Below are 14,646 nucleotides of genomic sequence, written 5' to 3'. Positions count from 1 at the left end.
GTGCTGGGTTGCTGTGGGCGATGCCGCCGTTGCTGCACGTGCGGAGGCACGTAAATATAATTTAACTGTGGTCTTTTCCAAATGGGCGCCTTTAACAGTGTCTTTTTCCCTTTCAGGTGCTGGAATGCGGTGGGCGATGTCGCCGTTGCTGCACGTGTGGAGGCCGTTAAGTATAACTGAAACGTGGCCTTATCCTAATGGACGCCTTAAACAATGTCTTTTTCCCTTTTAGATGCGGGGATGCTGCCGGAGTGAAGGCCGCGGTGAGCCTTGGAGTGATCAAGGATGGATAAAGTAAGCGAGCGCGGCTGCGGGCGTTTTGCACGTTTTCTAACCTTGAACTTTTCTTTGCAGGTCTCGGAGACTGGATTCTGGAGGCTGAATTCAGGTACGTATGAATTCCGGCGTGTTTTCTTAACCCCAGGTTGCTGCTCGGGAAGCTGAGGATGTATCCGGACCAGGAATGCAGGAGCCGACACGGTGAGCGTCCTGCTGCTGCTGCAGAATAACGCGAAGCACGTGAAATCCATCGGGCGTGGTTTAAATAGTGTAGCAGAGCTTTGGTGCATGTTCTTCCTCCAGCCCCACCCAGGTAAGAAAAGAGTTCCTGATTTGAGGAAGTAGTTCCTCCCAGCCCTGCTGGCTGGGAACTTCAGCCTGACTGGGTTGCTCTGGGTGAGTATGCAGCATGGTCTGCCCCAGGTAAGTCCACCCAAGCAATATGACATGGTTTACCCATATGAGCCCGGCGCCTATGGCGCCGGGACTGAAACCCTTTATGAGCCTGGCGCCAAAGGCGCCAGGACACGGTCCAAAGGGCCCCTGTAGGGGCCTGCTGGGTCCAGAAGAATGAAAGGCGGGCCTGCTTCCGAGGATGCTGGGCCAGTCCTGGCTCCTCGGGAGCCGTGCTCATGACAGGTAGGTTGTGCCCGAAGGCACAAGGGGGCAGCGTCGGGGACCCGGTACTTCTTGTACCGGTCCCTCTTTGCCGGCGCCGTGGCAGGGTTCTAAAGGACGAGCCCCTCATCCCAGATGTCATCAAGAAGCGGTACGGCGAGGACTGTCTTCCTTTTAGCCTCGCACCGTTGGTAAAGGAACCCTTCTTTCTTCTCCTCTTCTGGGCAGAGCTGGAAAAGAAAGGAGTTTTGGGTGACAGTACTATGGCCATCGGAAACTGGGACCATGGACCCCTTGACATCCACAATCTCCAATGGCCATGGATCATAAGTCAGGGAAAACTTTCCTTCTGGGTGTCGGCATTTTAACAGAATAGTATCCCCCAATGCTAAGTCGTAGTCCTTCAGGCCCCTCCAGGCTTTCTTATATTCGTTCCTTGCTCTGCAATCCGCCGCTGTTGCTTGATCATCAATCTCCCCTGGGACCCGGTGTCCTGTGTTAGATATCAGTCCACAGGGACATCTATTGAACGCCGCCGCCTCGGCAGAGGGCACTCCATTTAAGCATTGCAGGGTGGCTTGGTACTCTCAAAAATTGGTATAGCTCCCTTGGAAGGCAGGCCCCTTTGTCGATGGGCAATTCGGAACACTATTTACCGTCCTAAAACCTCTTTGCTGGCCCATGGCCATACAGGCGTTATTCTCCGATGGTAAACTCTACACTCCCGCATGAACTCTGCAAACCCCTCACTCTGGAATGGTGGTCCATTGTCAGAGCACACCTCCTCGGGCAGCTCATGTGATGCAAAAATCTTCTCTAGTGCTGGTAGCATATCCGATAATGCAGTGGATGAACAAACTACCTCAGGATACCGGGAAAATTGATCAATAGCGATTAGGAAGTGAGCCTCTTTCTATGGAGCCAAAATCAACATGCACTACCCTCCCAGGGTTTGGAGCTGCGCGGCATAGATTCAATCACTGGTTTCCTATTCACTGGGACGACGCCCAATACCACTGACACTCCTTCACAAACTTGTCAACTTTTTTCTTCTAGTCCAGGCAACCATACTTCCATCTGCAACGGAAATTTGATTTTGGCTGATCATTGGTGCCCGTGATGAACCAGTCCAATCACCCTGGGAATCAACTAGACGGGGATCACAATCGTTGACCCCCTTCGCAACCAAAACATCCTCTGTGAAGGTGAGCTCACTCCTTCCAGAGTTCTTCCAACGTCTTGCAGGAAGTCTCTGTCCTCTTGCCCAGGCTGGCCAATGCCCATCTCCAATCTCCCTCCATGATGGCATCTCTCAGAATGCGGAAACAATCATCCTTCTCCGAACGCTCTTTCAGCTCATTGATTGACATTGAGTTAGGCATCGAGGCCTCTGTTCCAAAACAAATTAAGTCTTCAGTCGGCTCTGCCACCTGGTTCAAAGACATTTCACCTTGTGGGGGATGCCTGGACAAAAAGTGTGCCGCATTGTTGTGGCTGGGGTGGTACACAAGATTCACGTTGTACTCCAGTAGCGACAGCATCCATTTCTTGATTCTTGTGGGGGGTTTGGAGGACGACCCGCCCTCTCAGTCCCCCAAGGTGGGGATCAAAGGATTGTGATAAGTTATGACCGTCACAGGTCTCCCATAGATATACAAATGAAAATGCCTGCAACCCCACAACACTGCTTAGGCCTCTCAATTTGTGAATCTCACTGTTCCACTGCAGATAACGCTGTGTCTTACGTGGGCATGTTTGTCCAATTGAGCAAGCATGTCATGATCTCTGCTTCCAAAAGGTCAGGGTTTTCCCAACTCCCTTGGAAGCAGATCCATAACCCAGGTTCCGAGTGCCAACCAGTCCCAATTGGGACCTTTTGGACCCAGTCCTGGCGCCAGTGGCACCAGGCTCATAAATATGCCCAGTCCCAGCGCTGGAAGCACTGGGCTCATAATGCTTGGGTGGACTTACCTTCAGCAGACCATGCTGCTTACTTGCCTGCCAGTTGAGCCTCTGATCCTCTTCTGTTTGGAACTACTTTTCCTGTTGGGTGGGGCAGGAGCCACTCCCTAGATTCAGAACACTGGAACTCTTCTGGAAAGCAGGAACTCTTTTCTTACCTAGGCGTGGCTGTGGAAGGAGACACCTAAGCACTACAGGAGGCTATTTAAACCACACCCAATGGATGAATCTTGCTTTGCGTTATTCTGCATCCTCTGCAGCAGAACGCTCATCGTGTCTTCTGCATCTGATCCTGGGCCTAAGGAAAAAGGCTTACCATCCTGAATCCAGTCTTCAGCAACACCTATAAAGACAAGAAAGAACAGGTTAGCATTACGGTCTTCAGTGACAGCTCTTCACTTACCTGGTCCATCGGCTGTCACCAACGCCTCGCGCTGCATTCCGGCATCTGAAAGACAAAGGCTTACCTACTCTTCGTGCGCTCCGGAGGTCTTCACACTGCATTCCGGCATCTGAAAGACAAAAGCTTACCAACTCTTCGCACGCTCCGGAGGCCTTCGGCGCTGCATCCCACATCTGAAAGACAAAACAAGGTGCGTTTAAAGACATTGGGGAACTTTAATACTCACGTGCCATTACTCCTTTCCACATCTAACCCAGTGGGTATTCCGGCACCCTGCAGCCGCTCCGAACTTGTACCTGCAAAATAAAAAGACAGTTAGAGCGCATCGTGAAGCAGGCAACAAGCGCTTACTTACGTGCTTCCAGGCGCTTCTATTCATCACACGGGCTCCATCTTCAACTCACTTCAGCCCGTCATCCGCCATCGCCGGAACCCTGCAAAACAAGAGACATCATTACTAAAGACTTTAAAGACATTAGAATTACTCGAAACTTACCGTTTGTGCAGTAAACGACAGACAGCAGTCCTCTGAAGTCAAAAGGCCTGCTCCCCTTATCCAGTGAAGAAAATGGTTACAGCACCCTGCCCCGAGGCAGATGGAGAGCACGGCGTTCACTTACCTAAGGTGAGAGCGTTAACCTTTGGGGTTCTACAGGAGAAGAGAAAGGGAAAAAGAGAGAGACATTCAATAACCCAGTTCCTTAATCCCATATTTTCTATTTGCAGACATCTTACCCTTCGAGTCAGACATACAGTGCACAGAGGTCCAGCCCAAAGAGCCAGCCGTGTGTTGCACATCACCTTTGAAGAAACGGTATACGCCCAGTCAAGACCGGCGCCTCTACGGGAATCAGGTGAGCGTTACAGAACGCAAAGCCTACCACAAAACTCCCGTCCAGGCGCTATGGAAACCTCGGATACCGACCAGCTAGCCCAGTTACTTGGGGAACTAAGGGCAGAAGTGCATGCAGCCCGTCAGGAAACGAACGCTCTAAGAAGGGAACTGATTATTTCCAAGGAGCGAACAGATGATCTCGCTAGACAATTGCTACAGTCACAAGCCGGACAGACCCCGTTACTCACATCTGGGGGAAATCTTCCTTCTACATCCTCTATGAATCCAGTGCAGATCAACCTACCTGGGAATGTACCTCTGGCTCCGCCCGAACGATTTTCTGGTGACCCAAAGAGGTTTGCAGTATTTATCAATCAGTGCCGGTTGCATTTCTTATGCCGGCCAGCAGCCTTTCCAACTGATCAAGCTAAAGTAGCTTTCGTGCTTTCGTACCTTAGTGGCAATGCGGCAGACTGGTCGATCCCTCTAGTAAATCAAGATGATCCGGTCCTCCATGATTTTCAAGCTTTTCAGCTCAGTATGGAAAAACTGTTTGCAAGACATTCACAGGGGCAGGCCTTGGACAACGAGCTTCTTTCGTTGCGACAAGGTAATCAAGACCTTTTGGCTTATATTGCGTCTTTCAACAGACTGATAGTGGAAACTCACTGGCCTGAGGACAAAAGGATTACGCTGTTTTATAGAGGTCTACGCGGAGAGCTCAAAGATGTGTTAGCCCAAGTAGTGAATCCCCCACAGGATTGTTCGGACTATATAGACTTAGTTGTTCAAATAGATCACAGACTGCAGAACAGGAAGGCCGATCGTTCCAAGTTTGATGCTCGAGTATTTTCCAAACCGCCAACTCCTTCCAAAGGGGTAGACTCCGGGGAACCCATGCAAATAGGGGGTCTGAAAGGTCCTCTAACACAAAAGGAGCGGAAAAGGAGAAAACAGTTGCAATTATGCCTCTATTGCGGAAACTCAGGGCACTTTCTTCGAGACTGTCCGGTGAAACCTGCCAAGAAGGCAGTAGGAGCTGCAGGTACCAAAGTTACAAACTCTGAGCAGGGAAACGACCTCGCCCGACAAGAATAGAGGTCCTCTTGCCGAGCGTGAAAACCAGTTCTGTGACCTCGCATTTCGTGATACCTATGGTCCTCATTAGCCCTGATAATCCGGATCGATTACATGCAATTGAAGCTTACGTCGACAGCTGTGCCATCGGCAATTATGTGGATCATGAAATGGTTTTGATAAATCTAACTCTTTGTCCCAAGGCTGTAAAGGAAGTCATTACTACGGTGGATGGTACGGAGATAGCCTCCGGGCCAGTAACGCATACCACTCAAGAAGTGACGCTGGTAAGTCAAGATGGACACCATGAGAAGATCGTGTTCGATGTGATCAAGGCCCCTCAGTTTCAGATTATTCTAGGAATACCTTGGTTAGAGAAACACAATCCTCTGATCGATTGGCGAGCAAGAACGGTCCAGTTTCCAGAATGTGTCTCTACTTGTCACCCTCCACCTGGTGTTGCACTGGCAGCAATTTCTTCAGAGACTCCCCAGTTACCTCCCGAATACCTAGAATATCAAGATGTTTTCCGGAAGGATCAGGCTAACTCTCTACCTCCTCATAGGTCTTATGACTGCCAGATCGACCTGATACCTGGATCTACTCCTCCTTGTAGTAGAATTTATGCCCTCACCGAGCCTGAGAACCTTCACCTTCGACAATACCTGGATCAATACCTGGCAAATGGGTTTATTCGTCCTTCCAAGTCCCCTGCTTCTTCAGCTTTGTTCTTCGTTCCAAAAAAGGAAGGAGACCTTAGAACTTGTATAGATTATCGTTCCCTGAACCAGATCACCGTTAAGAATAGATATCAGTTACCTTTGATCCCTGAACTCCTGGACCAAGTCAGAAAAGCATGCATATATACAAAGCTGGAGCTTACCACTTGGTACGAGTAAAAGAGGGCGATGAATGGAAGACGGCCTTCCGCACCAAGTATGGGCTATTTGAATATCAGGTCATGCCCTTCGGACTTTGTAATGCCCCGGCAGCCTTTCAATATTTTATGAACGATGTCCTCAGAGAGCTCATAGATGTGTGTGTTGTTGTTTACATTGACGACATCCTCGTTTATTCTTCATCGGAATCTGAACATCGGAAACACGTGAAAATGGTCCTCGAAAGATTGCGTCAACACAAACTTTTCGCTAAGTTGGAAAAATGTGTTTTCAACGTGACTGAAGTTGAATTCTTGGGATTCATATTATCACCTGGCGGAGTGCGTATGGATTCAAAGAAGGTCGATGCAGTTCTCAAATGGCCATCCCCATCCTCCGTAAAAGGTGTGCAAAGCATGTTAGGCTTCGCTAACTTTTACCGCAGGTTTATCCCCGAATTCTCTCGAATAGTCCAGCCCATCACTGCCTTGTTAAAGAAAAACAAACGTTTTGAATGGTCTACCGAGGCGGAACAAGCTTTCCAGGATTTGAAGACTAAATTTATCTCTGCACCAATCTTAAAACACCCTCGCCCCGAACTCCCCTACATCGTGGAAACTGATGCTTCAAGCCTTGCCATGGGGGCAGTTCCATCACAAAAGGACCCGGTAACCAATCAGTTGCATCCCGTGGCATATTGGTCCCGCAAATTCTCGCCTCCAGAAATCAATTACACGATTACTGACAAGGAACTTCTGGCTATCAAGTCTGCCTTTAAGGCTTGGCGGCATTATCTGCTGGGGGCCCGACACACCGTTACTGTGATTACGGATCACCGAAACCTGCAATATTTGAAAACCGCAAAAGCCCAATCCTCTAGACAACTCCGTTGGGCATTATTCTTTGACTTCATAATTACCTATCGACCTGGTACAAAAAACGGTAAAGCTGATGCCCTTTCTCGGATGGGAGTGGAAGAACACTTGATCAACCCTAAACCTGTACCAATCATTCCCGAACAAAGAATTATGGGTGTAATTGCCACAGAATCCATAGAGGAAGTTAAGGATAAAGCCAGGCAACTTGTAACTCCAGCAGACATACAGAATTGGCATCTGCAGGGAAAGGATTTTGCAGTAAAGGACAACTTATTGTATTTCCAAGAACGATTATACCTACCCAGCACAGATTTACAGAAAAAAGTAATCTCTTGTTATCACGATTCTTTAATGGAAGGACATCCCGGTATGGCCAAGACCTCAGAAAAGATCAAGCGCTACTTCTGGTGGCCGTCTTGGAAAAAAGATATCAGAGACTTTATAATGTCCTGTGGAGTATGCGCCCAAAACAAGAGTCAAAAAGGAAAGACCAGCAGGCCTCTTACGCCCTATTGACATCCCACCTCGCCCGTGGCATACGCTTTCTATGGACTTCATCACCGATCTACCTCCATGCTCCGGATACAATACGATTCTAGTAATCGTGGACTTATTCTCCAAGATGGCGCATTTCATTCCGCTCAAAGGCTTGCCAACAGCAGCAACTCTGGCCCGAGAATTTCTCGAAAACATCGTCCGACTGCACGGTTTTCCTTCGGTTCTAATTTCGGATCGAGGTAGTCAATTTATTTCTCATTTTTGGCGAAGTTGCCTTCGGTCGGCTCAAATTGATGTGAGACTATCGACCAGTCACCACCCTCAGACCGACGGACAAACCGAGAGGACCAATCAAACTCTGGAACAGTATTTACGCTGCATGCTGCAACAAACTGAAAAAACTTGGAAAGACATCCTTTGGATAGCCGAATATGCCTACAATAACTCTGTCCATTCGGGAACTGGGAAAACCCCGTTTTTTCTTTTGTACGGCAGTCACCCTCGAACCTCGGAGTTGGATCCCCTCCAAGATCTTGAAACACCAGCAGTAGACTACCTGCATTCTACAATCACCCAAGCCTTTAAGGAAGCTGTTTCTCACCTTCAAAGGGCTAAAGAACAATACAAGAAAGGAGCAGATCAACATCGGAAGGAAGCCCCTCAATATCAAGTAGGGTATCAAGTTTGGTTATCCACCAAATATCTACCTCTAAAAGGGCCACGCACATTCAACCCAAGATACCTTGGTCCCTATTCCATCACTACCATAGTAAACCCAGTAGCGGTCAAGTTGGACTTGCCCCCGCACATGAAGATACATCCGGTCTTCCACGTCTCTCTATTAAAACCCGTGCAACCTCAAACCCGACTAACCAAATCTCCAAAACCTATCCTAGTTGATGGAGAACTCGAGTTTGAAGTCAAAAGCATTCTGGACTCCAAGATCTCCAAATCTAAACTATTCTACCTAATTGACTGGAAAGGCTACGGCCCCCAAGAGAGATCCTGGGAACCTGCTGAATATGTCCACGCTCCTCGCCTAATCAAAAGATTTCACCGAACATTTCCTGACAAGCCAAAACCCCCGGAGAAGCCCGGTTTGGGAGGGGCCTTGAGGGGGGGGGTACTGTCATGATCTCTGCTTCCAAAAGGTCAGGGTTTTCCCAACTCTCTTGGAAGCAGATCCATAACCCAGGTTCCGAGTGCCAACCAGTCCCAATTGGGACCTTTTGGACCCAGTCCTGGCGCCAGTGGCACCAGGCTCATAAATATGCCCAGTCCCAGCGCTGGAAGCGCCGGGCTCATAATGCTTGGGTGGACTTACCTGCAGCAGACCATGCTGCTTACTTGCCTGCCAGTTGAGCCTCTGATCCTCTTCTGTTTGGAACTACTTTTCCTGTTGGGTGGGGCAGGAGCCACTCCCTAGATTCAGAACACTGGAACTCTTCTGGAAAGCAGGAACTCTTTTCTTAGCTAGGCGTGGCTGTGGAAGGAGACACCTAAGCACTACAGGAGGCTATTTAAACCACACCCTATGGATGAATCTTGCTTTGCGTTATTCTGCATCCTCAGCAGCAGAACGCTCATCGTGTCTTCTGCATCTGATCCTGGGCCTAAGGAAAAAGGCTTACCATTCTGAATCCAGTCTTCAGCAACACCTATAAAGACAAGAAAGAACAGGTTAGCATTACGGTCTTCAGTGACAGCTCTTCACTTACCTGGTCCATCGGCTGTCACCAACGCCTCGCGCTGCATTCCGGCATCTGAAAGGCAAAGGCTTACCTACTCTTCGTGCGCTCCGGAGGTCTTCACACTGCATTCCGGCATCTGAAAGACAAAAGCTTACCAACTCTTCGCACGCTCCGGAGGCCTTCGGCGCTGCATCCCGCATCTGAAAGACAAAACAAGGTGCGTTTAAAGACATTGGGGAACTTTAATACTCACGTGCCATTACTCCTTTCCACATCTAACCCAGTGGGTATTCCGGCACCCTGCAGCCGCCCCGAACTTGTACCTGCAAAATAAAAAGACAGTTAGAGCGCATCGTGAAGCAGGCAACAAGCGCTTACTTACGTGCTTCCAGGCGCTTCTATTCATCACACGGGCTCCATCTTCAACTCACTTCAGCCCGCCATCGCCGGAACCCTGCAAAACAAGAGACATCATTACTAAAGACTTTAAAGACATTAGAATTACTCGAAACTTACCGTTCGTGCAGTAAACGACGGACAGCAGTCCTCTGAAGTCAAGAGGCCTGCTCCCCTTATCCAGTGAAGAAACTGGTTACAGCACCCTGCCTCGAGGCAGATGGAGAGCACGGCGTTCACTTACCTAAGACATCTTACCCTTCGAGCCAGACATACAGTGCACAGAGGTCCAGCCCAAAGAGCCAGCCATGTGTTACACATCACCTTTGAAGATACGGTATAAGCCCAGTCAAGACCGGCGCCTCTACGGGAATCAGGTTAGCGTTACATCTCAGTTCTAGCAGGTTGATATGCAGGGAGGACTCCTGCAACGACCACTGGCCTTGTACCTGTAACGTATCCAGATGAGCTCCCCATCCGCTCAGAGATGCATCCGTCACCACCGTCTTCTGGAACTCCGGTTCCACCAGAGGCATTCCTTTCGTTAGATGAGTAGAAACTCTCCACCAACAGAGTGCTTGTACCAGTTGTTCGTCGATGATCAGTCTGTCGGACCAGCGACCTTGGTTCTGTGCCCAACGGTCCGCTAGAAATTCCTGGCAAGGCCTCATAAACAGACGGCAGTTGTTTATCAACGGAATGCAGGATGACATGGTCCCTAGCAGAGACATGTATTTGCGCACCGACACCCTGGTACCACATCTCCATTCCGACGCCTTGCTTTGTAGTTTCTGTATTCTTTCACTGGATGGTCTTACCAGACTTGTGTGCGTATGAAACTCCGCTCCTAGAAAGACCAAGGTCCTCGAAGGCTCTACAGAGGACTTGCTGAAGTTTATCGCAAAGCCCAGTTCCTGTAAGAGGGACATCATGGCCCCCAGACTTTTTCGTGTTCGTTCCATGGACGAGCCTCTGACCAGCCAGTCGTCTAGATAGGGATAGACATGGTGACCGTCCTTCCTTAAATGGGCCGCTATGGGGGCCAAGCACTTGGTGAACGTCCTGGGGGAGGACTTGAGACCGAACGGGAGGACCTTGAACTGAAAATGCTTTCGCCCGACGACGAACCTTAAATATCTCCTGTGTCGTGGGCGTATTGGGATGTGAAAATAGGCGTCTTGAAGGTCTAGTGACGACAGATAATCCATGGGTTGCACCGACCTGATAACCTCCTGGAGCTTTAGCATTTTGAACTTTAGGCTCCTTAGCCATTTGTTGAGTACCCTCAGGTCGAGAATGGGCCTCCATTTTCCATTTGGCTTCTTGACGACGAAGAACCGGGAATAAACTCTGTGTCCTTCCTGTGCCACAGGAACTCTCTCTACCGCTCCTTTTCGCAACATAAGCTCCGCCTCTTGTCGTAGGATTCGGAGGTGGGGCTGGGTCGAAAATACAGGCGGAAGACGTGGAGGCTTGTCTTTGAATTGTAGCGCATGACCCATGCGAATCGTGTCTAGAACCCATCGATCTGTGGTGATGCATTTCCATTGGTCGAAGTGATGAGAGACTCGTCCCCCCAGGATGTTCCGAAGGCCGTCATTGGTTGCTGGTTTGCTTGTTCTTCGTCGACGAGGGACCCGAGCCTCGCCGCCTGGAAGCTTGATAGTCTCTGCTTCTACATGCCGATTGGGACGCTCGTCTGAACCCTTGTGAAGAGTACGAGGGCCTGTTAAATCCACGGTCCCTCGAGGCTCCAAAGCGGGAGTTTCCAGAAGCACCCCTAAAGGGGCGAAAAGAGCGAAAGTTTCTACCCGTTTGGAGGGCGCCGAGGGACCTAGCAGTATCCGTGTCTTCCTTCATCCCCTTCAACGCTTCGTCGACCTTTTCGCCAAACAGGTGTTCCCCTTCACATGGCAAGGACTTTGTACTGGACTTCGGGACGGAAAGTAGTACATTTGAGCCACGCTTGTCGACGAAGTACTACACCATGGTTGATTTGTTTGAATCCAGACTCTGCTAGGTCAACTGCAATATTAATTGCGTGGTTCGAGGCCTCTTCTCCCTCCCGCAACAGTAACATGGCTGCTTTCCGGTGTTCGTCTGGCAGGTGTTCTAGGATAGGGGCTAGTTTGTGCCACATTTCTCTATCGTATCGTGACACGATCGCTAAGGAATTGGCTGCTCTTACCGTCGTCGCACCGACCGAGAGCACCTTTTTTCCAAAGGCGTCTTGCCTCCTAGCCTCGCTTTCTGGTGGAGTTGAACATTTTTGCTGTACCCTGGCCTTCCTAGCCGCTGCCGCCGACACCACCGAGTCAGACAGAGGTTGTGATGTTAGACATTTTGGAGTGGACTCCGGAGCTTTAAACTTTTTCTCAATCCGCCCCTTTATAGCTGGCTCCGAGAACGGATGGCGCATCGTCTTGAGACCTTCCTGCCACACGTGGTCCAGAATTGGGATGGCAAATACCGATTTCCTCCTTTGACCCATATGGTCAAAAAGGAAACAGTCTTTCTTCTGCTCCTCAGGAATCAAGCCGAACTCAGAACAAGCTTTTCCCATCATTGCATGGAAGGCTCCCACATCATCCGGAGGAGATGGCTGTGACTGGCTCCTCGTAGACTCTACCTCTACATCCAAATTCCATGTTGGGTCCCTCGAAGGTGACAGGGAGATGTCTGACCCTGAGTCACCCAGTATAGAATCGGACTCCGACAACTCACCCTCCTCCTGCGCTCGAGGACGATCTTTTACTGCCTGAGGAGTCAATGGGTTTTTAGTCGTCGAGCGAGCCGCACAAGTTTGCTCGTCGACAGGAGGTACAGAAAAAGGTGACGAGGAAGTCCCAGGTTGAGGGATCTGCGTATCCAGCCGCTGCAGGAGCTTCTGAAGAGTATTAAGCACATCCAGTGACAAAACTGCCTGGGGGTTCAATAACGTTGATGATATAGGTACCATACCCCCACTCGCACTCGTCGTCGCCAACGTGGAAGGCCGTAAGCCTAAATCCGATGGCTGCAGAACTGTGCCACCTTCTCCTTCCACCAAGCAGGCCGTGTCTGGCTGCAGTAAGACCTCAGGGGGGATCGGGTCATAGACCTCTGGCAGCCAAGCCATAGACTGAGTCTCCGTCGACGAAGGAATCCCAACCGCTGCTGCCTGAACGGTAATAGGCATCGTCAATGACACCGAGGTCGACGAGCAAGTTGTCGTCGTCGAGCCCTTAGACTTCGTCGCCGATTTCGATGCCGACTTCCCGGCTGAAACATCTCGACTCGCAGAAGACCTGGGACGGTCCCCTGAGGAGGATTTTGACAGCGCTCGCCTCTCCGTCTTAGATGAGGAGGAGGAGGAGGAGGGCTTTTTATGTGATGAGGAGGACCCAGCATGCTTCCCCTTATGCTTGTCGTCATCGCGGTTTTCTGCTGGCCGTACCTTTTTTGATGGAGGTTCCGACTTGCTCCTGGAGGCCGTGGAGCCAACTTCCGAAGCCGGGTAGGCACCCACCCCGTCATTAAGCCAGTCGACCAGCCTTCTTTTACGGTCCTTAAGGGTTTTTTGGGAGAAACCCTGGCATATCTCACATGTATCCGCCGTGTGGTGCGGGTGGAGACAGTAGATACAATCCATGTGGGCATCTCCTTCATAAACTTTTTTGAGGCCACATGTCGCACAAGGGTGAAATAACGCTTTTCCAGACATATTCTCCAGAATTTGAACGTCGCCGAAGTGAAACAGAAAAAACAACCTAGTTTCCACTAGCAGTAATCACGAGGATCCCACTACTTTGAAAGACGGTTGAAATCTGAGGGAGCGCGGGGGCGGGTCCTGTATTTATATCATGACGTCCTGACGGTGCGGGCACGCATGATACAAAACAAGGTGGATAGGACGCATAAGCGTCGAAAAAGTTTTCCTACGGGAAAGGGTCTATATATAATGTACCGGGGATTCCCAGCCTGACGACGGGGAATATTCTAAGCATGTGAATCCATGAAAGATCCAATGCTGGAGAATGAGATGACCCATTACTGATGGAAGTGTCACCAGAGAGTTCATGAGGAGAATACAGGTGGCAAGGGCAGTGAAGTGAGCTGATTAGAGGAGCTTGCTAGGCACAAGGTGGAGAAACATTTGGGAGATACCATTTAGGATTGTAGTTTGGGTTCCAAGTAAATATAAAGTGCTAAGGAACGTGCAATGTTACACAGCAAGGGTATGCCATATCAATCATAAGAATGAATGGGTTATAATAGAGGGAGCAATTCCTCAATTGTCCACAAATTGATTACAATCAATTAGCCTATTACGACTTCCAACAATTTGGAGGCATTACCCTGAAGCGGAAGTGGTTTACACATACAGGGTCTATATAAAGTATGTGTCCAAGAAGTTATAAAAAGGTAAAAACAACAAGGTAAAAGTTCAGTAAGCAGGAGGAAAACAGCCAATACACATCTATCAATCTTACCCGAAAGTCATCCTGAGAAACATGCGATGAAGGGATGACGACAATTTTATTCAGGTTCCTCGTCCTTTCTTCCTTTTCAATCTGAAGCCGTTTAATTTCCTCCAACAGCTGTGCCCGTTCGTCTACTGCCATTGTATTTGCACGATTCTCTGAGGAAGTCTTTGAACAAAAAAAATACACATTTCATTTGGTGAGAAAAGATGAAATTCCACAGAAACAAACAGGTTGGGCTCATTTAAAATGAAAGCAATACACAGCTAATCAAACAGTTCACTTATCTAAATTCAAACCCACATTTTGTCTTTCATCCACTGCTGAGGTAAAATAGTGCAAACAATACCTTTTTCCTTTATCTTATTTTAATTTTTTTTTATACCGTTAACTTAGATTGAGGGCAGCAGAGCACTGCAGAGGTTGTGGGCATCCAGCATTTGGGCTGGCGTCGGTAAAACAGTACAATGAATTGCAGTTGGTGCGTTAATCAGGTTTAGTCCTATGTCAATTATTGTTGAAAAGCCACAAGATCATGAAGCCCCTATACTGGGGACAAACATTGTTTCAATAACCAATTCTATGCAATTTCTTCCACTCTGGGGGGGGGGGGGGGGGGGGTCTAAAGCCTTATTTTTAACTCACTGCGTCCTTCACAGAGGAGAAGA

General features: G+C 49.2%; 1 protein-coding gene across 5 annotated transcripts in view; it reads right to left on the bottom strand.

The window, feature by feature from the left end:
* CENPE (centromere protein E) overlaps nt 1-14,646 on the bottom strand; it is a 2,471,681-nt gene that overhangs the window by 2,033,168 nt on the left and 423,867 nt on the right. For all 5 annotated transcript variants that reach the window (XM_069630970.1, XM_069630968.1, XM_069630972.1 and 2 more), the window contains exon 13: nt 13,988-14,146. In XM_069630970.1, the coding sequence (XP_069487071.1) occupies nt 13,988-14,146 (159 nt within the window). The remainder of the gene's footprint in view (nt 1-13,987; nt 14,147-14,646) is intronic.

Source organism: Ambystoma mexicanum, chromosome 6q (genome assembly GCF_040938575.1).
Source record: "Ambystoma mexicanum isolate Mex_15411 chromosome 6q, UKY_AmexF1_1, whole genome shotgun sequence".
NCBI lineage: Eukaryota > Metazoa > Chordata > Amphibia > Caudata > Ambystomatidae > Ambystoma > Ambystoma mexicanum.
The sequence above is the reverse complement of the archived record's forward strand: the minus strand, read 5'-3'. Positions and strand labels throughout refer to the sequence as shown.